This window comes from Peromyscus californicus, unplaced genomic scaffold, assembly GCF_007827085.1.
Source record: "Peromyscus californicus insignis strain IS unplaced genomic scaffold, ASM782708v3 Scaffold_4__1_contigs__length_199733344, whole genome shotgun sequence".
Lineage (NCBI taxonomy): Eukaryota > Metazoa > Chordata > Mammalia > Rodentia > Cricetidae > Peromyscus > Peromyscus californicus.
In genome coordinates, this window is record NW_026294562.1 from 53,016,507 (window position 1) to 53,043,642 (window position 27,136).

General features: G+C 38.9%; 1 protein-coding gene across 1 annotated transcript; it reads left to right on the plus strand.

The window, feature by feature from the left end:
* The first annotated feature begins 627 nt into the window (after window positions 1-627).
* On the plus strand, window positions 628-27,136 carry LOC128094618 (solute carrier family 22 member 19-like). The gene is made up of 10 exons (XM_052713082.1): window positions 628-1,029; window positions 2,092-2,195; window positions 12,279-12,433; window positions 12,535-12,703; window positions 14,400-14,523; window positions 21,436-21,551; window positions 22,316-22,530; window positions 24,882-24,990; window positions 25,935-26,138; window positions 27,079-27,136. Exons 1-10 carry the CDS (start codon window positions 628-630, stop codon window positions 27,134-27,136), a joined length of 1,656 nt encoding a protein of 551 aa, XP_052569042.1.

Sequence of the window (27,136 nt, forward strand, 5' to 3'; positions counted from 1 at the left end):
CAATACACTTTTGCATTGTGATATGACTACCAGCCTATTGGGTCCAGGGAATGGAATGTGGCAGTTTGAATAAGAATTTCCTCCATAGACTCACATATTTTAATGCCTAGTCTTTAGGGAGTGGCACTATTTGAAAAGATAGAAGGATTAGGAGATGTGGCCTTGTTGAGGAAGTGTGTCATTGGGATGAGCTTTGAGGTTACAAAAGTCCATGCCAATTCCAGTCTCTCTATTGGCCTATGGATCAGGATGTAACTCTTAGCTACTTTTCCAGGGCCACACTTGCCTGTTACTATGATCTTTGCCATGATGGTAATGCACAGTTAACTTGACTATTTTCTGGGAATTTGAAGATCAATGTCCACAGCTGACCATGGGGCAGTGCACTGACAAAATTTCTCACAAAGTAGATCTTTAACAGATTCAATTACAGAAAGCAAATCATCAGGCTATTTCTCTTGGTGACTTTCAAGCAAGCAGCTCTCTTCCTAACCCTGACTCAGAAGAGAGACACGTGAAGAAGAGTTCAGGATCAACACTCTTTTAGTGTGTCTTAGTGAAAAAGAACTTTTGGAAGCCTAGATATAATCATATGTGCCTCCCATTGGAGATAGGGATTCAGCCTAAATGGCCTTTCAGGAACTTCTTATTCATGTTGGCAGCCTGGGGAGGTTCCAGATTCTTCAGATGGCTTTCCTTCTGATCTGCAATGGCATGGTGCTTCCTCACACTCTTTTGGAGAACTTTACAGCAGCCATCCCTGGTCATCGCTGCTGGGTCCACATCCTTGACAATGACACTGTCTCTGACAATGAGAGTGGGACCCTGAGCCAAGATGACCTCCTGAGGATCTCCATCCCACTGGACTCCAATTTGAAGCCAGAGAAATGCCGTCGCTTTGTCCAACCTCAGTGGCATCTCCTTCATCTAAATGGAACCTTCTCCAGTGTGACAGAGCCAGACACAGAGCCCTGTGTGGATGGTTGGGTGTACGACCAAAGCACCTTCCTCTCCACCACTGTGACCCAGGTCAGTCAATTCCTTTCCCCATCAAGAGTTCATGATGGGACTTTACTGATAGCCTAAAGAGTGCACATGTTTTGAAAAGAGCTTTTTTTTTTAGCCATTGTAATTATTTCTTTATTTACTATGAGACACATTATTTAATGCATCTAGTGATTGTTATACAAATTTTAAGAATTTATTCTTCTTATCTTTTCATTATAGGGATGAACATTGTTTAAGAAGTAATTTTTGTGCCAAGTCAGTTTAATCAAATAATTCATGTGGAACCTCATAAACATTGTGACAAGTCAGTGTCATTTAGCTTTAATTTCAAAAATAAGATATCTGGATTACTATACAAAACTACAGTGGCTAGCTAGGAATGTGTCCCAGTGCTATAGTGAATGTGCAGCATGTGTGTGGTCGAGGATTCAAACTCTAAAACAAACACCCTCAAAAAAATGTTACCTTCTTTTATGTCTAGAATGTGGCTAATGGCTAGCATACTTCCAAAAGCCCTACAATCCATCACCAATATTACAAAAAAATAGATAGATAAATAAATAATAAAGTCAGTGCCCAGTCTCCACACCTCAAGTAGTCACAGGGAAGATGGTGCGATGACATACAAGATCCCATAAATTCTCCAATGGTCTCAAATCATTGCATGACACTGTCACATCGGAGAACTTCTTTTTGGGGAAGGAATGTGTTTTGAGCCAGGGTTTCTCTGTGTAGCCCTGGATGTCCTGGAACTCACCCTGTAGACCTGGCTAGCCTCAAACTCAGAGATCTGCCTTCCTCTGCCTCCCAACTGATAAAATTAAAGGTGTGTCCCACCATTGCCTAGCCATTTGAGAACTTCTTAGCACAAGTTACAAGTCATTAATGTAACCTACAGAATTACAGGAAAATTCCTGGAAATGGGTTTGTTTAAGCTGAACCTGGATGGTAGAAGTCAGATGATGATGAAAACAGAAGCTGGAGAGGAGGATGGGACTGGTACAATATAACTGGAATCTCAAGTTGAATTATTTTGAACAAATTACATTGAAATGCTGCCATGCTGGTTTTCTTCTCTTTCAGTGGGACCTGGTTTGTGGATCTCAAGCACTGAATTCAGTGGCTAAATTTATATTCATGATTGGCATTTTTATAGGACATATCATAGGTGGCCATTTATCAGACAGGTGAGTGACTATGCTTTACAGCTCTCTCTACATGTCAGTATTTTATTCATCTGTGAGTCGTTCATTCATAAAGAAGTAGTCATTGCAGATTATATTTCTCTTTGTGTACCTTTGAGCCTGGAGATCACTGAGCACAAATGAAAATGTTAAGTGTTAAAAAGTCCATGTATTGTGTGGACACAGAAGAAGCTATTCAAGATATGGTTTAGAGAATAAGTGAAATAACATGATTTACAAAGATAAGAGTTAGCTATGGGAATGAAACAAATGTTTCATCATATAGAATTAAACCTATTTGAATATCTTAATGAAATACTTAGTGGAAAACACCACTGTCACTCTTGGTCTGGGTCACTAGACTCCAGGTTTCACAGACATTGCCCTAAATAGTCATGGTGACAAGAGAATAGAAACTATGCTTTAATTGGGCAAGCATGACAGTGGAATGTCCTTTGATTCCTGTGGCGTATGTGCAAGGTGCAATGGATGTGGCTGGGAAGCCATGCCTGTTGTTTTTATTTTTGCTTCTGCCAAAACAATTTCTCTCTTTTTTTAATTGAAAAGAAAATTTTTTCATACAATATATTTTTATCATGTTTGCTACCCCCATTCCTCCTAGATGCACCCTACCCATCCAACTTCAGGTTGTGTTTTCTCTCCCATTTTAAAACAAACAAGAATACAAAAATTAAAAAAAAGCAAGAAACACATACAAACAAAACCCAAAAAGCACAAAAAAGGAATCAAAAATAAACAAACAAAAGACCAATGAGACCCCCCCCCAAAAAAAATATGTCCAAACAAAGCAAAATGAGGTAAAAAGTCTACAAAGATACTACTGAGTTAATTTATTTATTGGTCAGCTACTCCTGGGCCTGGTACCTACCCTGAAGTGTGTCTAGTATACCCAATGAGACTCCATTGGCGAAAACTTTCTTTTCCTACACCAGTGAGTATAAGTTTCAGATAGCTTCTTGATTAGGGGTGGGAGCCTGTGTCCACTTCCCCCTCTCAGTGCTGAGACCTTGTCTGGCTTAAATCTATGTATGCCGTGTGTGTTCTACCACAGTCTCTGGGAGTTCATATGTGCATCAATCCTTTTATGTCTGGAAGACAGTTTCCTTGGAGGCATCCCTCCCCTCTGGACCTCACAGTCTTTCCGCCTCTTCCACATAGTTCCCTGATACCTGAGGGTAGGAATCCCATTTAGAAGTCTCTCACTCTCTACACGTTGTCCAGTTGTGGGTCTCTGTATTAATTCCTATCTATTGCAAAAAGTAGTCTCTATGATGATAACTGAGCAAGGCACTGACCTATGGGTTTAGCAGTATGTTAGTAGGCATCATTTTAATGTTGTGTTCCTTTAGCAGAAAAATAGTAGTAGGTTTCCCCTATTCCCACGACCTCCCTAGTCTGGGGTTCTTGGCCACTTTAGTATTCTCGGGTATGGGTTCCAGCTCAGGGGGTGGGCCTTAAATCCAATCAGAAGTAGTTGGTCACTCCCTTAATATTTGTGTCGCTCTGTCACCAGCGTTTCTCACAGACAGATCACTGTCACAGATTACAGGATTTGTAGCTGGAAGCTATTGATGACTGCCTTTCTCCTTGGGTAACATGCACAGAAACTTCTAGTCCCATGAATGCTGACCCATAGGGGTAACCCTTCTAGTTAGGCACCAGTTTGACTTCTCCATGTTCACTGATATATGTAAGTGCAGCCTTCAGTAATAGGCATTTTCAAATGCCATTTAGTGTTAGTTGTCTTTTGCCATATTCCTTCCTTCACCCTTCTCTCTCATCACCTTCTCTATTTAATCCTCCTATTATAGTTTCCCTTTTGTCTCTCCATAACAATATATTCTATTTTCCCTGCCTTAGGAGATCCTCTCTTCGTTCCTAGTTCTTACTATATACTCTGTGGTTATTGAGATTTCCATACACATGAAAAGGCTTGAAAGCTAACATGGACATTATGGTGGTTTGAATAAGAATGGCCTCCATAGGATCATAGATTTAAATGCTTGGTCACCAGGGAGTGGCACTATAAGGAGGTATTACCTTGTGGAGTGTGGGTGGTCTTGTTGTAGGAAGTGAGTTCTGAGGTTTCAAATGCTCAAGCTGGGCCCAGTGTCTATCACTCTTCTTGTTGCCTTCCAATCTGGATGTGAAACTTTCAGCTATCTCTTGAGCACAGTGTTTGTCTGTGTGCTGCCATGCTTTCCACCACAGACTAAGCATCTGAACTTAAGCAAGCCCCAATTAAATGTTTTCCTGTGTAAGAGTTGCTGTGGTCATGAAATCTCTTCACAGAAATAGAACATTAACTAAGGCACACATACAAAAGAACATATATACTATTTGTCTCTTTGCTCATGGTTACTTCACTCAAGATGATTTTTTTAGCTCCATCCATCTACTTAGAATTTTATAATTTCATTTTACTTGACAGCTAAATAATATTCCATTGTGTAAATGTACCACATTTTCTTTATCTGTTCTTCAGTTGATGGGCATCTAGGCTATTTCCAATTTCTGGCTATTTTGAATAGAGCAGCAATGAACATGGATGAGCAAGTATCTCTGTAGTAGGATGTAGAGTCCTTTGGGTATATGTACCAGAGTAGTATAGCTGGATCTTGAGGTAAATCTGTTCCCAGCTTCCTGAGGAACTACCACACTAATTTCAATTGTGACTGTACAAGTTTGAGGTCTCACCAGCAATGGGTGAGTGTTCTCCTTACTCCACATCCTCTCCAGCATGAATTGTTGATCTTGGCCATTCTGACTGGTGTAAGATGAAATTTCAAAATAATTTTGATTTGCATTTCCCTGATGGCTAAGGACGCTGGACATTTCTTTGTGTCTCAGCCACATGTGCTTTGTCTCTTGATAACTCTCTCCTTAGTTCTGTACCTCATTTTTAACTGGGTTTCTGTTTGTTGTTGTTCAGGTTTTTTTAGTTCTTTACATATTTTGATATTAATCCTCTTAATATTTTGCCATTGTGTAGGCTGCTGCTTTGCCCAAATTATGGTATCCTTTGCTGAACAGAAACATTTTAGTTTCATGAGGTTCCATTTATTAACTGTTGTTCTTAGTGCCTGTGCTGTCAGGGCCCTTACTGATTTCTGTCTTGACCCATTGTTCATTCAGAAGTGACTTGTTCATTTTCTATGAGTTTGTAAAGTTCCTGTTTGGGTGATATGTTCTTTAGCTATCCATTTGATTCATTATAGGTTTTCCTACAACATTTCTCCATTTAGTTTTTGTTTGGATTCCCTGGTTATTGGTGAGACTGGGTTATTATGATCACCTACTATCAGTGTGTGAGGGTCAATATGTGTTTTTAACTGTAGCAGTATTTCTTTTATGAACTTGAGTGTCCTTGTGTTTGGTGCATAAATGTTTATAATTGCAATATCCTCTTGGTGGATTTTTTTTCTTTGGTGAAAATGTAATTTCCTTCTCTATCTCTTCTGATTAGTTTTGGTTTGAAATCTATTTAGTCAGATATTAAAATCTCTATACCTGCTTGTTTCTTGGGTGCCCCGGCCAGCGGGGTGTCAACAGGGGCAACTCACCTGCGGGAGAGAATGAAAGGGACGGGGAGACACGAGAGAAGACAGCAAGACAGTGTTCTGATCAAGCTGCAAATTTTATTCTCCTCAGCAAGGCTTATATAGAATGGGGGGGGGAGGGGGCAGGAAGGAGGGAAGGGGTGCAGTTGAGGGGAGACATGCAGGTGAAGGAGGACATGCAATTCGTGAGGTTGCAGGATGTTGTGCTAGGTGATAAGGCCCATTGTTCTGTTGCTATGCTACCTGACCTACCTGACCTGTTCTTTATCTTTGGGGGCATCTGGTTTAGAGCAGGGGCTTGTTCTCTGGCCTAGCTAGTACTTTTCCATGGTCCATGTTTGGTCCCTGACACTTGGGTCCATTTGCTTGTATTACCTTTTTCCATCCTTTTACCCTGAGGTGATTTCTGTCCTTGGTGATAAGATGTGTTTCTCTCGGGCTGAAAAAGATGCATCCTGTTTTCTAATCCAATATGTTAGTCTATCTTTTTATTGTGGGAACTGAGACCACTAATATTAAGAGTTATCAATGAGCAGTGTCTACTGATTCCTGTTTTTTTTTTTTTGTTACATTATAGAGTTTTTCCCCTAGAATTATTTATTCCTTGTGATTTCTTGGGTGTGGTCAACCTCTTCAAAATGAAATTTCCCTTCTTGAACCTTCTGTAGAGCTGGATTGGTAGATAGAAATTGATTGAATTTGGTCTTATTGTTGTATGCTTTTCTTTCTCTGTCAATTGTGATTGATAGTATTGCTGATTATAGTAGTCTGGGCTGGGTATCTGAGGTTACTAAGAGTTTTTAGAAATCCATCCAGGCCCTCTGGCTTTTATTCTCCATTGAGAAGTCAGGGGTTATTCTAATGGGCCTGTCTGTCTATGTTAGTCTTTTACCTTAACAGCTTTTAATACCATTTCTTAATTTTGTACATTTAGTGTTTTGACTAAGTGTCATGGGAAATTTCTTTTCTGGTCCTATGTATTTAGTGTTCTGTATGCTTCTTAAATCTTAATAGGTACCTTCTTCTTTAAGTTTGGGACATTTTCTTCTACAATTTTGTTGAAAACATTTTCTATGTCTTCATCTTGGGATTCCTCTCTTTCCTCTATCCTTATTATTCATAGATTTGGCCTTTTCATAGTGTACGAGATTTCCTAGTTGATTTGTCCCAGATTGCCTGGGTATTTTTATATTTAACATTTCCTTTGACTGAGCCATCCATTTCTTCTACCTTGTCTTCAACCTGAGATTCTCTCTTCCATGTTTTGTAATCTGTTGATAAGGCTTACCTCTGAGGTTTTTGTCTGACATCTTAAATTTTTAATTTCCATGTTTGAGTTTTCTTTAGTGATTTTATTTCTTTGTTAAATTCTCCTTTTATATCTTATACTGTTTTCATTATTTCACTCAACTGTTCCTTTGTGTTTTTACACAAAGGACTTCATTAAGGTATTTATTCATTATCCTCTTTAAGGTCCTTGAATATATTCATAATTGTTACTTTGAAGTCCTTGTCTTGTACTTCAGCTATATTGTTTTTTTCAGAATCTACTGTAATAGAGTTCTGGTGGAGTCATATTGTCTTGGTAGTTCATTTTTGTGCTTTTTCACTGAGATCTAGGCATCTGGAGCTGTAGTATTTGAGGTGTTTCTTAGTGTAGATATTTGGTCTTGTTTTTGTTGGGTGGGTGTTCTATTCTTTGGTTGTTGTTGCCCTCTATGGATGCTAGGCAAGTGTGGTGGCTGTGGGGTCCTTGGTAGAGAGTGATTCTGAGGGTTGGTGTGCAACAGAGAGGAATGGAGATGGGCTGGGAGGAAAGGCTAAGAGGGTAGGTGGAAAAGCTAAGTTGTCCCAAAGCAGATTCTAAAAATCACACTTCCAGCCAAGCAAAAGTAATTCATCTAACAACAATGGTCATCACAATTTGTGGTATATGAATTTGGATTCTGTGCCTGAAAACATGTCTTTTAAATAGAAACCCATTTCTGCCAAGCAAGTGGCTACATTTTCACACAGCAGAAGAAGTCAACATGGGGCTCTCACATAGTACACAGTGCATTACAGCTCCTTTGCTCCTCTTTCATAATCCAATGAATGAAGGTACCACCCTCATAATTAATGAAGTCTCAGAGATCCAATTTCTTAGCACTATTGTTCTGGCCCTAAAGTTTAAATGTGTGAATCCTGGAGGAACACATTCAGATCACAGCAAATATGTCTTCTGCCATTCAAGGGAATAGGATGGTATCTATACCAATCAGGTTATATTGATGGGAGGGATCCATCCTTAAATCTTGAATCTTGTGATCTTTCTCTACCTATTGTTTTCATTTATGAAGTAATGATGATAAAATTTGTCTCTCTGTGACCTATTTCTTCCTTTACTTTTGTGTTTTCATTTTCTGTGTGTTGAAAATACTGTATTTATGTAAATATAAAATTAATATTTTAGTATACACTCCTCTATATCTCAATGAACACCCATTAAAGTATTACCTACTTAATTAGTTTTCATATTTATTATTCCTTTTTTGACAACTGTGTCTCATTATGTAGCACTATGTAGCTTATGTTGGTTCTACATGTATCCCAAGGTAGTGTTTAAATCACAATTCTTTTAACTCAAACTGCCAAACTTTAGGATTATTATGGTTTGTTGTTGGTTTTCTTTTTTTTTTTACTCTATGTTCTTTGAGGGCCCAACACCCAGCTTCCAAATAATTACATGGAGACTTATTCTTGCTTATGAACGCCCAGCCTTAGCTTGGCTTATTTCTAGCCATCTTTTCTTAACTTAAATTATCACATCTACCTTTTGCTTCTGGGCTTTTACATTTCTCTATTTCTGTATATATTTTTTCCTTCTTATTTCATGTCTGGCTTTGTGGCTGGGTGGCTGGACCCTGGTATCTTCTCTCCTCCTTTTATTGCTCCTCCTTCTTCTCATTCTTTCCTTCTGTTGATTCTCTCTGACTGGCAGCCCTGCCTATCCTCCTGCTTAGCTATTGGATGTTCAGCTCTTTATTAAACCAATCAGGTATTTTAGGCAGGCAAAGTAACACAGATTCAGAGAGTTGAACAAATGCAACATAAAAGAAAGCAACACATTTTTGCATCATTAAACAAATATTCCCCAGCATAAATGAATGTAACATATCTTAAATTAATATCCCACAACAAGGGTTGAAACAGATGTTAAGGTTGAAACAGAAAGTTTGGGAAAACAGGGCAATATAAATAAAAAAGCAAGCAGCTGGCATGAGATGAAAAATTACATGGACAAAAGGAAGGACCGTACTCTGAAAAATAAAGCTGGTCCCAACAGGCTCTCCTGGCCCCCACAGAGACCCTCTCTGAGGGGCATGCCCAAAGCAACTTTACTCTAGTAAATTTCTCAAAGCCATGGGCACTCCTACCTTCATAAATATTCATGAAATTATTGTATCTAATTTCAACAGTCTGAATTGTGGGTTAAAAACAGCTTCTAAGAAGCTTCCTCCTCTTCCGAGGAGGAGAATGCCCCAGACCATTCCAGGAAGTAACAAGGGGAAGACATCTAATAGACACAGACTTACAAACTCAGATATTAGAGGAAAACTTTATTGTTGTCACTTGGCTCATTTGACTGTCTACTCTGGAGTAGACTTTGTGCTCTTGCTCACTCTCCTGATTAAAAATAAACTGGGACCTATTGTTCTGCCTGAACTGCTGTGAATTCCTATACCTTGGCCACATAAGAAACAAGACTTGTGCAAACAGAACTCCTTCTAATGTCTTACTGTGTGGTCCGAACTGGCCTTGAATAATTTGTGTGCTAGAGTACCATTCAAATCATGATCCTGGTGCCTCAATGTACCACATCATGGGATTACAGGTGGATACCACTGCACTTGGACAAAGAGTTCTATAATGCATTTCTGTCCAATATTAATATTGCCTCTTCAACCATCTCTTTCTTGCATAGACTATGTTGACAACATTATTTTATCTATTGAAAGAACTAGTTCACATCTAGGTCTTTATCTTTAATTCACTGTCATTATCTCTACTTTTTCATTGAGGTTTTTAGCCTTTTCACATTGGGTATTTTTCTAATATGGTTGTATGTAGCTAGAGTTTTTCTGCTTGGCCCACATTCAGGACAAATCTCTCTCACCCGCCAGTCCCACAGCCTCTCAGACCCAACCAAGTAAACACACAGAGACTTATATTGCTTACAAACTGTATGGCCGTGGCAGGCTTCTAGCTAGCTGTTCTTATATCTTAAATTAACCCATTTCTATTAATCTATAATTTGCCACATGGTTTGTGGCTTACCGGTATCTTAACATTTTTCTCATGGCGGCGGCTGGTCGCATTTCTCTGCTTCAGCCTTCCACTTCCCAGAATTCTCCTCTCTCCTTGTCCTGCCTATACTTCCTGCCTGGCTACTGGCCAATCAGTGTTTTATTTATTAACCAATCAGAGCAACACATTTAACATACAGAACATCCCACAGCAGTTGTATTTAATCTATCATTTTATTTTTAATTAATTTAGCAGACATGTGTGTGAATATAGAACATTATCATATAACTAGAGATGGCATACCTCCTCAAACAACATGAAGATGTTAAGCTTATACATTAAACTAGTTCTAATATTAGAGCAATATTAGTTTCATCTTCAAGGAGTATCCTGACAAATGTCTGTCTACCACTAAAAACAGGAACTATGCTGGCATTCCAAGAAACATGCATAAAACCTTTAGACAGTATGATATAAAGAAATTTAAGACTTCTATGACAACACAGGACAAAAGACTGTCTTTGCGACAGTTTGGTAAAGTCATAAAAACTGCAGGGCATTATACTTCAAAACTAAAATAAATGAAGAACATTCTTTGCAAAAGTGAGAATATGAATTTCAAATTTCTATATTATAACAATCAAATACAAATTTTTACAAGAACAGTAAAGTCATAAATATGACAAGAAAAAAGAAGTATGGCCTATTCAAAATGAAACATACTAGGAATGGTCTCTGTGGGAGATTCAATAGACAAATACTTTAAAAGACATCTTAAATATATGCAACAGGATGAAATCAAGCATAGACAAAGTATTAATGACAACTAGGAAACTAGACTATAGGAACATAAGTGATTGAAAGCATATAAAAGAACAAAACAGAAACCTGGATTTTAAAAATACAATAAATCAAAAATTTCCTAGAGACATTTAGTAGCATGTGCCACTAATACAATAATGAATTAGAGAAGAGAAAATGTTAAAAATGTCAAAATTAAGAAGCCAAAAGATAGATTTACAAGTAACTAGCATTCAGTGGACTTCTGGGACATCAGGAAGCTGACCAAAAATATACATTATGGCAGTATAAGAATGAGGAGAGAGTGGGGAAGGAACAGACTTTTTGAAAGATATAATGATATGTTTTATGTAATATATCAATATTCAAAGCCAACAAGGTAAAATCTAAGACAGTGAATGCAAAGGAATAATCAATAGAGTCTATACATCAATAATCAAAAGATTGTATATAAGCAATTGTATAAAAGTGATTCATTCTCATTTTAGATTTTCTATTTTGAATTTAAGTCTTTTGACACCACAGGTTCATGTATTTGATTATTTGGTTCCCTAGCTGAGGGAATGCTTTGAAAGTTATGAGACTTTGGGATGTGGGAATTGACTGGCAGAATTGGGTTGCTTGAGGTTGATGTTGAAGGAGATACCCACTTTGGTTTCTGTGTGAATTCTAATTGGTTTAGACTCCAAGGGAGGAAGTCTGTCACCTGCTCCTGACACTGTGGCTCCTCCCTGTGGCAGATGGCACACTCGGAAGCTGTGAGCCCAAATCAATCTTTCCCTTATGTAGCTTCTGTCAGACATTTTGTCACCGTGACTCAATAAATGGTTAATAGACATGTTATGTACATAATTTAGTATGACATACTTGTGTTAAAGTTCTAGATTTGTAGTCTGTCATACATGGCTTAACTCATATGGAAAACTAGTGATATGAAATGAAGAAAAGCCAGGCAATGGTGGTGCATGCTTTTAATCCCAGCACTCAGTTGGCAGAGGCAGGTGGATTCTTGAATTTGAGTCCAGCCTGATCTAAAGAGAGAGTTCCAGGACAGCCAGAGTAACACAGAGAAACCCAGTCTTGAAAAACCAAAAAAGGAAAAAGAAAGAAAAGAAAAGAAATCAAGAAGAGCAGATGTGGAGGTACACACATTAAATCCCAGCACTTAGAAGGCAGAGGCAGGCAGATCTCTGAGAGTTTGAGGCCAGCCTTGGTGTCATAGTAAATTCCAGGCCTGCAAGGACTACATAGTAATACCCCCATCTAAAAAAGAAAGAGGTTGAAAAGAAGCTCTTGGCTGTAGGGGAAGTCTGTCCTTTTAAATTTCTTGATGATTTATCATTTCAAAGCACTTCCTATCTTCATTGGTTGTGCAAACTCGCATTGTTCCCATAATCAATTCCTTCCTTTTCCTCAGGTTTGGGAGGAAGTTCGTTTTCACAGGTGCTTTACTGCAAACGGCCATCAGTGAAACCGGTGTGGCTTTCGCTCCCACCTTCCTCGTCTACTGCTTGTTTCGCTTCCTGGCAGGAATTTCGTCCTCATCCATGAGGACAAACAGTGTGTTGCTCAGTAAGTCAAAGCTTTTGATGGACATTGTCCAAGCTTTGGGTTTGACATGGACGCCCTGTCCAGCTTTCTTAGAAGTCAGACATCATTTTCTTTTCTTTCAGTATTAGAATGGACAAGCCCTGAATTTCAAGCTTTGGTAATGGCACTGGCATTTTGTGCTGGGGGAATTGGGCAGGCAATATTGGGAGGCCTGGCTTTTGCAATTCGAAACTGGCACCATCTCCAGCTGGCAATGTCTGCACCACTGTTCTTCTTCCTTATTCCCACAAGGTATGAGATTTCTTTCCTCCTCTGTTGTATAACCCAGGGATGACAATACACATGGAATCAGGACATAAGAAAGGCATTTGTGCTTGGTCTATACAAGACAGTGCGCACTTCACTTTGTCCTTATGTGACACGAGGACAAGCAACTCCATCAGACAAAACTGAGGATGCTGAATTCACTTGAATTTAAGATGAGCATGAAGTACTTTTATAAAATCATAATCATACATATGCATAGTAAAAGACCCACATTTTCTGACAAGTACTCATTCTTTATTTGAAAACTGTTAGTTCTGTGTTTTGTTTAATAGCTGGTAAAGTACACGAGATTTCAGTGTATTCATATTACTTAAAAATAATAGATACTTTCAGTGTAACTATATCCAAAGTAATGATGTAGTATATTTACAGTAAAAAATGTATAATAATTGATTGATGTTCAAATTTTACCATGCACAAATTTATTTTATTTACTAGAGAAAAAAACCCAAAAGCAGAAATTAGCAATGAATTCTTACCAGAATGTTCTTGGCCTTTCTATCTATCCCTGCTACTAAGTTTAAATTATCCAGACAGTAACAGAATAAACATTTAAAGATCATATTGCTTCTGTCGTAGTTTGTATTTCTATGAGTAGTTTTGCAAACAAAAAAAATTCTTTGAAAATTGTGGTAACACTGATATTAATAAAAGGCATATAAAGTAAGTTTATCTTCACAACTGTTCAATGAAGGAAAATCATGTCCTCAGTTTAAAGCTGTAGGCAGAATGGCCCATTTCTCTCACTGGCTCTTTGGATTCTCTTGCTTTCCATTTAAAAAAGAATTAAGAAGTGCTATGATGCCATCAACAGAGGAGGCATATTTGGTCAGGAAAGACCACAAAATGTTTATAGATAAATATAGTGAGATGAGTCCATACAGAGAAGAGGGAGGACCCTCTGTCAGGCTCTTTCATATCGCTTTATCTTCATAGCACAGCCAACAAAATTATGATGCTGCTATAGCCAGGCGGTGGTGGTGGCACATGCCTTTAATCCCAGCACTTGGCAGGCAGAGGCAAGTGGATCTCTTTGAGTTTGAGGCCAGCCTGGTCTACAAAGTGAGTTCCAGAACAACCAAGGCTACACGGAGAAACCTTGTCAAAAGAAAAAAAAAAAAAAAACAGGAAAAAATTTGATGCTGAAAAAAAAACAGGAAAAAATTTGATGCTGCTGTCCCCATTTTACAGATTAGAAATGAAGGTAGAGAGGTAGAGTTAACTTGCTTTTGTGACCAGAAAGCATTAGTTGCTAGGAGTAGGACTGCACTTTGAATGACGGAATTAGTGAACAAATTTATTCAGTGGCTCTTTTTTAGGAAAAGAACAAAGTAGGAATAAATGTTTACCTTAACAACAAATTTGGAAAATGTCTACAAGTATCCTTCATGTTGCCATTCTGGGAACTCCATGTAAGTGCATATTTGAGTAAGAATGAGCAGACCAACATAATTCCAGGTCTGCATTCTGGAAAGTGTGGGTATAATGTACGCATGAGTCATTTCCCATTGTCCTTGTGAAGGTCTAGACAGTGTAAGATTATATTTATTAATATAACTGAATGAGTGGTAGGTATTAAATTAAAGAATATAATGGTTCAAGGATAAAGTAGTTTAAAATGACTGCTGGAGAATTATCTCACATCCAACATCTTGAGCAGATGGCTGTCAGAATCAGCTAGGTGGCTGATCGTGACCAACAAACTCCAAAAGGGCTTAAAGGAACTCAGAAAAGCTGCATGCAAGAATGGAATGAAGAGTTCTGGGGACATCCTAACCATGGAGGTGAGTATAATGGACTTGTTATGACACAAAGAAAACACAAGTTTGACATATACATGAGTTAGTGCCTGAGAGACAATGTGTGGTCACTAAAAAGACTTCATAAGGATGTTTCATTCAAAAAGAATTAAAATCACAGTGACAGTGGCACATGCTTTCAATCCCAGCACTTGGGAGGCAGAGGCAGGAGAATCTCTGTGTTTGAGGCCAGCCTAGTTTACAGAGAGAGTTCCAGGATGGTCAGGGCTATGCAGAGAAATCCTATCTTGAAAAAAAGAAAAATTAAAATCACTTCTGTTTTTCTTCATTTTGTTTCTTGAATTCTGTGTGTGTCACTTTTTTGTTAACACAAGCTAAAGTCATCTGGGAAGAGGGACTTGGAAGTGAGAAAACGCCACCATTGGATTGGCCTATAGGCAAGCCTGTAGGGCCTTCTCTTGTTTGATGTGGGAGTGCCGTGCCCTCTGTAGGTGGTTGTCACTCCTGAGTAGGCAGTTCTGTGTTATATAAGAAAGCAAGCTGAGAGAATCAAAGAGAGCAAGCAAGTAAGCAACCTTCCTCACAGCCTTTTCTTTTCCAAGTTCCTGCCTCGAGTTCCCACCCTGACTTCCCTTCGTGGTACACTATAGGCTAAAAGATGAAATAAACCCTTTCCTTCCCAAGTTGCTTTTGGCACTGTGTTTATCACAGCAATAAAAAGCAAACTGGACAAATTCAATTTTTAGAACCTTTAACATGAATCTTAAAAAGTCTTATTAATAGAAAACACTCAGAGGCAGATATTGGGGAGAATTCTGAAAGATCAGAGAAGCAGAACAAGCCACAGCTAACCTCATCTCGCCAACTTCTCAGCCGATTCTGTTTTCTCAAACTGAAAGCTTCTGAATCCTCACCCAAATGTATCTCAGCTGAACTGCTGCTAAAAGCCTAAAAGCTTAAAAGCCTCTAGCTCCTGGTCCTCATACCTTATATACCTTTGATTCCTGCCATCAGTTCCTGGTATTAAAGGCGTGTGTCCTTCCCATACAAGACATGAGATCTCAAATGCTGGGATTAAAGGTGTGTGTCACCTTGCCTGGCTGTTTCCAGTGTGGCCTTGAACTCAGGGATCTAGAGGGATCTCTGCTTCCCAAGTGATAGGATTAAAGGCGAGACCATTTTCTGGCCCTCTATGTCTATCTAATGACTGTTCTGTTCTCTGACCCTAAATAAGTTTATTAGGGTGCACAATATATTGGGGGACAAAATATCACTGCAAGAACCATCTCCATAGGATTTGATTTTTTTACTTTTTATTAGAATATATTGGTTATATGTTGTATTGGTTTTCATTTTTACTGCTTCATACATGTACATAGTGTATTTTTATCATTTTACATCATGCCAGCTCTATTTGCTTACCCCCACACTTCTGCTTATTCCTTCCCCTTCCCAATTAGTCCCTCTTCTACTTCAATCTCTCTCTCTCTCTCTCTCTCTCTCTCTCTCTCTCTCTCTCTCTCTGAACAAGTAATTTTAGTTAAATTTTCTTACAAAAGCACTGTGAATTGTGAAGATTTAATTACAATGTTTGGGCAACTCAAGACATGGCTACGTCACTGAAGAAAATATCTCTCCTTGCAGCAACCATTAATGGATGAACTCCCTATACATCCTCAGGAGGGATTTATGAGCCTTTCCTAATTAGCACTAGCTAACTACTTATAAATATTCAAGGAGAGGTAGGACTTCAAGAACTCCTCTACTCTCCATGATGGAAGCTGATGGGCTCTCTCCCTTGCAGTTTAAAACTCATGGGCCATGATAAGACAAGAAGACAATACTATACATCACTCTACACTTTCCACTGCCTTTTACCTTCTCTCTTTCCCCACTTTCACAATGTTCCCTGAACTTGGGAAAGAGCGGTATAGATATCCCATTTATGGCTGAATTCTCAGCATTTGACCAGTTATGACCCAGCAGTAACTGCCACCGATTACAGAAAAAGAAGCTTCTCTGACCAAAGCATTGATCTGTAGAAATTAAAAATAAAAATTCAGAAGCAATTCAATTGAATACCATCTCTATTTAGCAAAACAACTACAGTAGTTTCCCAATAAGGTCAGTGACATCCATAGTCATGGGCTTTTGATGGAGTTTAAAGCACCAATGTAAATTCCCTCCTGTGAGCAGGCCTCAAATACTGGTTACCACCATAACAGTGATATCAGATACACTGTGAATACAACTTGCCAAGCAATGATCAGTCATGCAGCACAAATGTCTACAGCTGAGTAAAATTATGATGACAATTCTCCAGAGCAACATACATAGCACCTTCTAGAACTATGAAAGCTAGCCTGCAGGGAGGAAGTTTGCAAATTAGTTCTAGCTGATTTCTCTATGTCCTGCAACCAAAGCATGTAGTATACTTAGTAATAGGTCCTTAGCATTGGTTCTTTTGGGAAATTTAAATGAAATTGTGTGATAGTTACTATTGATTGTAAACTTGAAACTATCTAGAATGTCCTAGGAGATACATTCCCAAACATAGCCGCCTGTGTTTGACAATTTTGATTAGGTTAGCCTCTTGGAATAATTGAGCTTGGAATTATCATGATTAGGTTAACTGAAGTAGGAGAACATCCAAAAACTGACAGCAACATTTCCTTGGGCTTGGGTTCCCAATGACATAAAACGAAGCAATCTAGCCAAGCATAGACATTCATTACTTTCTGCTTCTCACACGCAAATGCAGTATGGTCAGACACCTCCACAATTTCCTGCTGCCATGATTTTCCCATCATAAAAGACTAACCCCTCAAACCATGAGTCAAGATAAACCCTTATTTTCTTATCTTTCTTTTGTCAGATTATCTTATCACAGCAACAGGACAAGTAAGTAACCCAGAAAATAGTACCAGGACATCAATAGGACATTGTGGTAGGACTTGGGAAAACAAGAATACTGAAAGACACATGGACAGTGGACTCAAACTCATGAGGGTTCAGAAGTGAACAATGAATGTATCCAGAAAGAGAATAAGTGTCATTCATGTGATTAATTTTACCAAGACTCTGCCTCCGTTCTGTCCATATCTTGAGAATTTACATTAAGTGAAACTTAAAGATAATGAATAAGTGTGTTTGATGGGGGAAAGGGTAAAACAGGAGACCATTTCAGACTATTGTATGGCTAGTCTTTACTGAATTACACAGGTCTGCAGTGGAAAAAAAAAAAAGAAAGGTTGAGCAGTTTGTTAAGAAGCAAAGAAATCAAGAAACTTAAACTTTGCCACCTATGCATGTTCTAAAAAAAAGAAGCTGAAATTGTTAAAAACCTCTTGTATCTGAAACAGTGGAAAACATACCCTGGGGGCAAGACCTACATATCATAGACTCCCACTTGTGAAAATGCAAACTTATTTAAAAATACAAAGCTTGAACTGATGACACATTGATAGGATTCCCTGTTCCTCAAAAGCAACTGCCTTGTAAACTATTTCCCCAGGATGAACATATGGAAGCAGATACAGCTGTGGTTCCAGAAGGCCAGGTTTCATCCTTAGCTGGTAACGCTATTTGGCAGCGTGACCCACAGAGTGCTGGTTTTGCAGATATTAAGTGTGCAAGATAGAAGAGTTCATGGAGTTTTGTTCCACAGTTGTAGATATCAGAAGAAGCCAGACAATTGTGTGGCAGAGTTGGAGTCACTGCAATGTGACTTTGACAGGCCTATTGCATGAATTGTAAAGGGGAAACTAAATGGAATGGAGATGCAAAGATATTGTATCTGAACTGGAATGCTACACACACACTAAGTGCACTAACTTAAATAGAAGTTATGTGTGATAAACAATATATAGTTGGAGATATGGTATCATCTAACCCCTTTAAAACTAAAGTCCCAGACATTGGGCATGGAGCTATAGGATTTGATGTTTTCCTGCTAGGTTTTGGTCTTGCTTTGGTCAATTATTTCCTCACTATGTCTTCATTCTTATCTTTTGGAATGGGAATGTATACCGTGTGGTATTATGCTGGTGTGTAGTGTTTTTGTTTCTGTAGGGGGTTAAGAGATTTCCTTGAGTCCCAGAAGAAATTTTAAAGTTGGGACTGTTAAAGACTATGGGGATTTTTGAAGTTGTAATAAGTACACTTTGCATTGTGAGCTGGTCATGAGGTTATGGAGGTAAGGGACATTTTGTAGTTTCAATAGAAAATGTCCATATAGGTTCATATGTTTGAATACTTGATCCCCAGCTGGTGGCAATATTCATGAAACATTAGGTGGAGCTTTACTGAGGGAAGTAAGCCACTGGTGGTGGGCTTTAAGATTTTATAGATTGGTCCCACTTGCTGATCTCTCTTGGCTTCCTGTGTGCAGGTGCAGTGTGCTCACCCAGTTGCCTGCTCATGCCTCTATGTCTTCCTTGACTTACATACGTCTTCCTTACCATGATGGTCTCTGATTCCCTGGAACTGTAATCCAAAATAACCCTTTCTTTCTTGAGTTGTCAGGGTATTTATCATAATGACAGGAAGGAAACCAACAGTCATCTAAAGGTTTGTAACATGTAGCCATTACTATATTGAGATATGGCCCATCCATTCCTAGCCTCTCTAGGACTTCCATCCTGAAGGGATAGTGGATTTTGCTGACTTTTTCTGCATCTATTAAGATAATTATGTAATTTCTGTCTTGAGTCCATTTATGGAATTACATTTTTTAATTTACCTATGTTGGAACATCCCTGAATCTCTGAAGCCAACTTGAATCTCTGGCCAACTCTTGGCCAGAATTAAAAACTTTGTTTTCTTGAGAATGTTTTGGCATCAGGGTCATACTGATTCAATAAAAAGATAGTAAGCCTTCCTTTCTCTTTTATTTTGTGGAATAATTTGAATGATGTTGGTGTTAGTTTTTCTTTGAATGTTGGGAATTCTACAGTGAATTCAAGTGACTCTTGGCAGTTTATATATCTGTTTAAGTTGTTCATTTTATCTTCCTTTAATTTTGGTAAGCCATATGTATCTACAATTTCATCTATTTTTTAGATTCTATAGTTTCATGGTATATTGGTTTTGTGTATTGTATTTGCTACTGATAACTAGCTTTATTACACTGCAGTCTGATAGAATACAGGGTATTATTTCAATGTTACTATGTTTGTTGCAGCTTGCTTTGGACTCTAACATGTAGCCTATTTTGGACAAGATTCCAAGAGTTGTTGTGAAGAATAGATATTCAATAGTGATTAAGTGGAAAGCTCTGCAGATGTCTGTTAGGTCCTTTTGATTTGGGATGATATTTTAGCTTAAATCTCAAGATGAGTTGTTGGGCTGATGATTTGAAGATGGCCCAGAAGAGCAAGGCCAATAAGGGAGCTGGTGCTAAGGTAGGACTGCTTACTGGATTTGAACCTATCTTGTGGCAGTATAGGGAATACACAGGGGTCAGAGGAACTATGTGGCAGTATAACTATAGGTGAGGCTGCACAAAACAAAGTCTTGTGTGTGGGGGTTGGGGAATTCACTAGAGCCAAAGGACCACACAGAATGATATTCTAGAAATTTGTGGATGGGGTAGTCCAGGCCCACATCTCAACAGGAACAGAAGAATTCACCATATTCAGTGGAATCTCATGAAATCTCATGACCCTTCACTATTCATGTTTTTATCAGAATTCTAACCTGAACTCCCAAGAGAATCATCCATTGAGCTCTGCTTTTAGCATTCTAACATTTCCTTACCCTGTGTCAACACTCTTCCACATCCCTCCAACAAACAACTTAATGTAATATCATCCTCCAACTTCATTCTAGACATGATTCTTGTGGGGGTATAGCATGCCATGATGTGATTCAAAATAGAATGAACCCCAAATGAAAATAAATACTCTCTGTAAAGAATTAATCCTCCTGAGACTGTTTTTTTTTTCTTTTGAGGGGGTTTGAGGGTGTGAGGTAACTATGTTACCCTACTGCCTCTGCCTTCCGAGAGCTATGGTTAAAGAAGTACACCACAGTGCCCAGCCTAAGACTATTTTTTCCAATCATTAAAAAATCAGTAGAATTTCCCCTTCTGTGTTAGCATGTATATTGGTGTTATTTTTGTTCATATTTTGATGAAGCAGCCATGCTGATGGAACTTCATGAATGTAGTTTCTCTAACATATCTAGAAGACAAAAATCTCACAGAAAGTTTTCTGTTTCTTTTGTTCTTACAACCTTTCCACCAATGGAAAGGGGAAACTCCATGGAGCCCCAACCATAGACAAAGAATTGCAGCGATTAAGGAAGGCTGGGAGCAACAGAGATCCCATGAGGAAGAGGCCCAAATTGGTTATCTAATGCCAAGTGATCATCCCTTTATTTAGGGGTGTGTGTGTGTGTGTGTGTGTGTGTGTGTGTGTGTGTGTGTGCGTGTAACAGTAATTAAATAAATAGAGGCCATATATTTGAGAGAAAGCAGGGTGGGTGGCATAGGGTAGATGGATGGAAGAAAAGAAAGGATGAAAATTATGTAATTACATTTTTACTTAAATTTTTTTAAAAAAATATCAGTGAAGCACCAGGCTCAGATGTCAAGTTATACCAATATATCTGCGGTGTGTGGAATGGGGGACCATATTCTAAATAACTCTTCACTTTTTTCCTTTCTAATCTGGATTTCTAACCTTTATCTGTCTTTCAATAATCTACATACAACTATGGTATCCTGTTAACATGTCCTCATTGTAGAAATGCCTGAGTTTCCTTTCACTACTGGGCCTACATTTCTCACCACTTCTATGCCTGCCGTTATTTTCTTGGTTTCTGTATATTGCTCAGTAGACAGAAACAATAATTATTGATCTAGTCTTCTGTAGGTTACCAGAACACTCACAATGTTTATCATTTTTTGACAACAGTTTGTTGATGTTGTTGAAGGTTGTGAGAAACACCATGAAAGAGGAACTGGAGGTGGCACAGACAAAGCATTCCCCGTTGGATGTGTTCCGAACACCCAACCTACGTAAGCGGATCTGTCTCATGTCCTTTGTGAGGTAGGCTTCACACAGATACTCTGAAAATGGTGTAGTGGTGGCTCCTGCTTTTAATCCCATACTCAGGAGGCAGATTTAGGCAGATCTCTATGAATTTGAACCCAGCCTGGTCTATACAGAGTTCAAGGCCAGCCAAGGCTACATATTGAATCCTGTCTCAAAAAACAGTGCAGATATTTATCTTCTTATTAACAGACTTATAGAGAAATGATGAGGAATTTCTATACCGGGGGGGGGGGGGGGGATCCAAGGGTTTAGATTATGCTAACACAGAGTTAACTGTGTTGTGAGGAGTGTTTATCCAATCACTCTGACAAGTTCAGTACCAGAAACTGTTGCTTAGAACTTCAGTCAAGGAAAAACTTGGAATATAAGCTTCCTCATTTGTCTGTTTCCATATCAAAGGAGATAAGACTTCAAATATCAACTACATGAGGGTATACATATCAATGGGTATACACAGATATAAAGTTATAACTTTCATTCAGATCAAGCTTTAAGAAAAACTCTAAAACCCTGGATGGAACTAGCTTGTATTCCAAGATTTCCTAACCCCTTAAAAAATTTTAACAGTGATGATTTTTTTCCTTCATCATAGAATATTTTTATGATTACAAAATGATCTCTCACTTGTAAATTTTCCAGAAAATAGATGCCTCAATATTTTAACAAGTAAAATGAGCTGCCTGAGGTAATTACATTATCATGTGTTGAGCAACTACTCCAAACCATATGATGTGACTTTCCTCTTCTTTTCTCTACAGATTTGTGTCATTGATATCTGTTTCAGGACTGCTTATCCACCTCCAATACCTGAGCAGTAATGTGTTCCTACTGCAATGTCTTTATGGTATGCTGTCCATCCCAGCCAATGTTCTTGGAAAATTTTCAATGAACCACATTGGCCGCAGAACAACCCAAATGATTTTCATGTCTCTGTTGGGAATCTCCATTTTGGCCACCATATTTTTGCCTCAAGGTAAGAAAAGGACACATGATTACCAGAGAAAACACAGCCATCCTTTTTCTCAGGATTTGTCAGATCCTACCTATAAGAAATTGGGGGTAGGAGCATCCTATGGATTTGCGGTAAGCAGTCCAGGCATTTATAACACATTATTCTATTAAGATATTAGGATAACAGCCAAAATTTCAGTAAAATTAGGTTCAGATAGTTGTCTTTATTGCATGCAATAAGTGTCTGCTACATTTATTCCCAAATGTGTTTAGGTCAACAATGAATCAGTCATTGGTGAATTATAATTTTCATTGCTGCAAGCCCCAAGAATATATTATAGAGATTCAGTTGTGCATAAAAAGCTGTACCTAGAAAGGTCAAGGCATATTTCTAGAGGGAAGGCACATATCAGGGAATATTTAGTGTTATTCAGTTTTTAATAAACCACCTGTCTTCTGCTATGACTTTCTTGTGTGCTCATATACTAGTAGGCCTTAAAGGCAAAAAGTATAAGCTTCTCAGACTTACAGCTGATCTCAACTAGGTAACACACCTACAGAGCCTAGGAGACAGGTGGGTATTCAGATGCATAGCTTTGTTTCTTGTAAAAATGAAGCTCAGAACTTCCTTTCCCAGACTGGCCAAATGGCATTACAGAGCAATTGACTCAGAACAAAGGGTCTTTTGCATAACCAGGTACAGTAAAGATGGAGCAGAATTCCTGGTCTGGGTGGAGTCACATGGCCAGAGGAGAGAGGATCAAGGCAGAGTTTTTGTAGTGAATGGGTTTGCCCAAGGAGAAAGCAGTGAGGATAAGTTTTTAAGGAGTGTAGGTGGATTTGAGTCAGGTCAAGAGAGGAGGAGAGGAAGGAACAATGCAGGACTGAGGAGCAGAGGAGGATGAGGTCAAGAGCATAAGAGTTTAGTTATTACTAGGGCTATAAGAGGACAGAAGAAGAAGGGACAGAGAGGAACCTAGTGTCAGAACAGAACTGAACCTATGTAGATAGAATTTTGTCTTAAAGAAATAAAGTGGACAGACAAAACAGCCCAGTGTACTTAGGTTCTTTTCCCTCAGATTATCCCATCACTGATCATAGTGTCTTCCCCAGAACTCTGGGGAGAAATTTCTCAGGGCAGGTCTCTGGAGAAATTCCAATACTTCATAGCAATTATGTAGGTTAAGAACTTACAATTCTGACCAAAACACACTGTTCCTCCTTCTGTCCCACAGGTTCTCATTACTTTAGCTTCAATGACAATTTATTTTCTGGATATATGTATCTACTCATAACTCACATTATATCACCATGAGTCCAACCCTGGGTTGGAGAGTTGTCTCAGGAAAAGAAGCATCACTTGCACTGAAGTTCAAAGAAGTAGGAATGGACTAAGCCACAGGACTGCTAAAATTGACTTCATTGAGTTAAATGGGTGTATGTCAGGAGGAAGTTGAGGGGTCACCAGGCTTTGCTGAAACCCAGGACTCTGGCATGTTTCATAAAATCCCAAAACAGCAGTGGTGATTCTTGAACGTCAGCAGTGATGTCAGTTTTCTTCCTTGCCTCAAGAAACACTCCAATTTGTAAAGCTTTCATGGCCCTTTTTTAAAATTTAATTATTTTTTTGTGTGTATTAGTATTTTGCCTGCATACATGTATGTGCACCACATGTGTGCCTGGTGTACACAGATGCCAGAGAGGGCATTGGATCCATTGGAAACTGGAATACAGATAGTTGTGAGAAACCATGTGGGTGCTAAGAATCAAACCCTCGTGAGACTTTTTAAATTGAGTGGAAATTGACCCTGTGAATTATTTTACAACTTTGACAGGTTTTTCCGAGCAAGAGTCCTTATCCTTGAGTCCTCAGGCACTATTCCAAATCAAGCCAGACCCCAGCTTGCCCACCACTGTCGGCCTTCTGTCCTTCCACTCTTCTGTAATATTGCACACAGGCCATGGATTTTAAATATTGTGTGTATCTGAATGAGTTGACAGTCCTCCATAATTTTCTTCATGACAGCCCTACATTCTGTCTGAAGGATTGCTGAGGCCCTAGAGAGAAAAGGTGAATGTGATTTTCTTCCGCAGCTACATGCTCTCCACTTCTTAAGCAAATAGGAGACACTGCATCCACTTTTTTCAGAAGCTTTTCTTCATTGTAAGCCAATATATGCAAATATATTGGTCACCTTTCTCAGCTTGTAGCCATTGAAAATTTACACGTCTCTGCAGTCTCCCTCTACTAAATTTTAGATCTATACAAATTTCCAACAAAACTATACTCCGTTTTTGTCTGGGGAGCTGAGAAGTTCTCCACTCAGATTCAGGTGTCTGTCCCACCTGACTGTCATCTGTCTTCCTCTCTAGAAATGCAGACCCTGCGAACAATTTTGACAACACTGGGAGGAGCAATTTCTTCTGCCTCTTTAACGAGCACTCTTGTGCATGCAAATGAGCTAGTCCCCACCATAATCAGGTAAGACTCAAATTCAGAGCAGATTGTTTTCTCAGTTCATTCACTGTTTCTGAAAGGACAAGAACAAAGAAAAATTGCTGGGTAACTTTAGCAACCAATTGTGATAACAGGAATGGCCACAGTGTCCTGAAAGTTTACATTTTGTCAGATAGATTCAAGTCCAACATACCTTAACCAGCATCTCCTATACAATTTGGAACCACCTGGAAGAATACAGCTACCAAGAGACACTCAACTCTTTTAATGTTTTATTTTGGATTGGTCTTTCATTGTGTGTATTTTTATTTTTTTATGATTTCATGCAGGTATGAGGACATTCACTTCCCATTGTCTTCAATCTCCTCTCTCTGCCCACTCTTGCTAACTCCTTCTTCCACACGTCTACCTCCTATACTCATGTCTTTTTTTATTAGCTGCATGTCTTTAAACTAGCTTAGAAAATTTGGGTTCCAATATAACATTTTCAGATACTATCATTTTATCTATCTAACTCCTCTGTCGCTCCATCCCCACTTACACTCCCAGTCTGATCCTCAGTAACCCCTTTTCCTTTCATGTCACATACATACTATATATAAATCCTTCTCTCCACTTAAGACCTCCTCCTGACCACTTATGATCATTTATTTCTAGTTTCATAGTCTATACCCAGACCTCCACCCATATGTACACATGCATGTAAACTAAAGAGTAGCTTACACATATGACAGAACACATATAGTATTTATGCTCCATAGCATGTTATATTGTAAGTGATACACAAGTGTCTTAACACTCTGACCTTGACAAAAAGATAACACCAAACAAAACAGAAATTTGAAAGTTACCAGCATCCTTAAATCAATTACACTGCTCGTTGACTTGTAGTTAATGTGAGAGATGAAGTCATAAAATCTGTGTGTGAATTTGCTAGATTACTTCTGATTTATTCTTTATGCTCCAAGGGCAACTGCTTTAGGAGTCATTGGAATTGCTGGTAGTGCTGGAGCAGCCCTGGCTCCCCTCTTTATGATCCTCACGATGTACTCTGCTTCCTTGCCCTGGATCATCTATGGGGTCCTCCCCATCATCAGTGGCCTTGTTGCCCTTCTCCTTCCTGAGACCAAGAATCAGCCTCTGCCTGACTCCATCCAAGATGTGGAAAATGAGTGAGTAACACCTTTCCCTTTCCCTTAGGGTACTTGTGTGCCAGTGGTCTGTGATGAGGAAGGTGAATGGGAATTCAGGGCGAGTTTCTCCCTGGCAAGCTGACAACTAGGCATTTTCACATATGGTCATTGGCATTGGCATTGAGACATTTTGTCCATCCCTTTATATAGGGATTTCAAATGTATTTCGAAACTCTACATCACAAGAGTCAGCTCTGATCAGGTGGTGCTAGAAGATTTTATGATAAATAGTACAAGTTCTTATGTCCTCTGTTTTACTCTGACCCAATATGAAACACATATCCTGACAAGTTCATGTACCTTCTGTCTTCTTGGCCCCATTATGAAGCACATATCTTTGAAGATACTTCACAATCACACACAAATATAAATAGCATTTCATCCCTCAGACCAGTGAGGGCTGGTAAGCTTTCTAAAGTTAACAGTCTCTACACACTTGGGATGTGACAGTCATTACCTAACTTAGAGACTATATACAAGACTGAAGAACTGGCACCCATGACAGTGTATCTGAGGGAAGGACTCTGTGTTTGCTGTGAGACTGAGACAGTATTGGTTCCACTAGGAACGAAAAGCTCATGTCAGAGAAGAATGGAACAGTCAATAAAATGATCACAAAGAGAAAAGGGAAGGATTATCAAACTTGCCTTGAAACATGCTTCCCATGCTTTCTCCCAAAACCCATTTGAGAATGCATAGATAACCAAGGTGGGAGGAATCAGAGTTGCCTCACAGAGCTTCCCAGGGAGTTCAGTCTTTTATTCACAAGATTTATTCCAATCTTTTGAGAAGAACCGTGGCTTTTTCCAAAGCTGATGGGTAAAGGATGAAGTCACTCTAAAGAACGCAGGGATATCCCTCTTCTCTGTGTCTTTTCCCATTTTGTTTTCGTTTATGTTGTTTGCTGTATTTGTTCCAGGAGGAAAAGCTCAAGAGAGGCAAAGAAGGATGCTGTTGCCAAAGTGACACCACTTTAA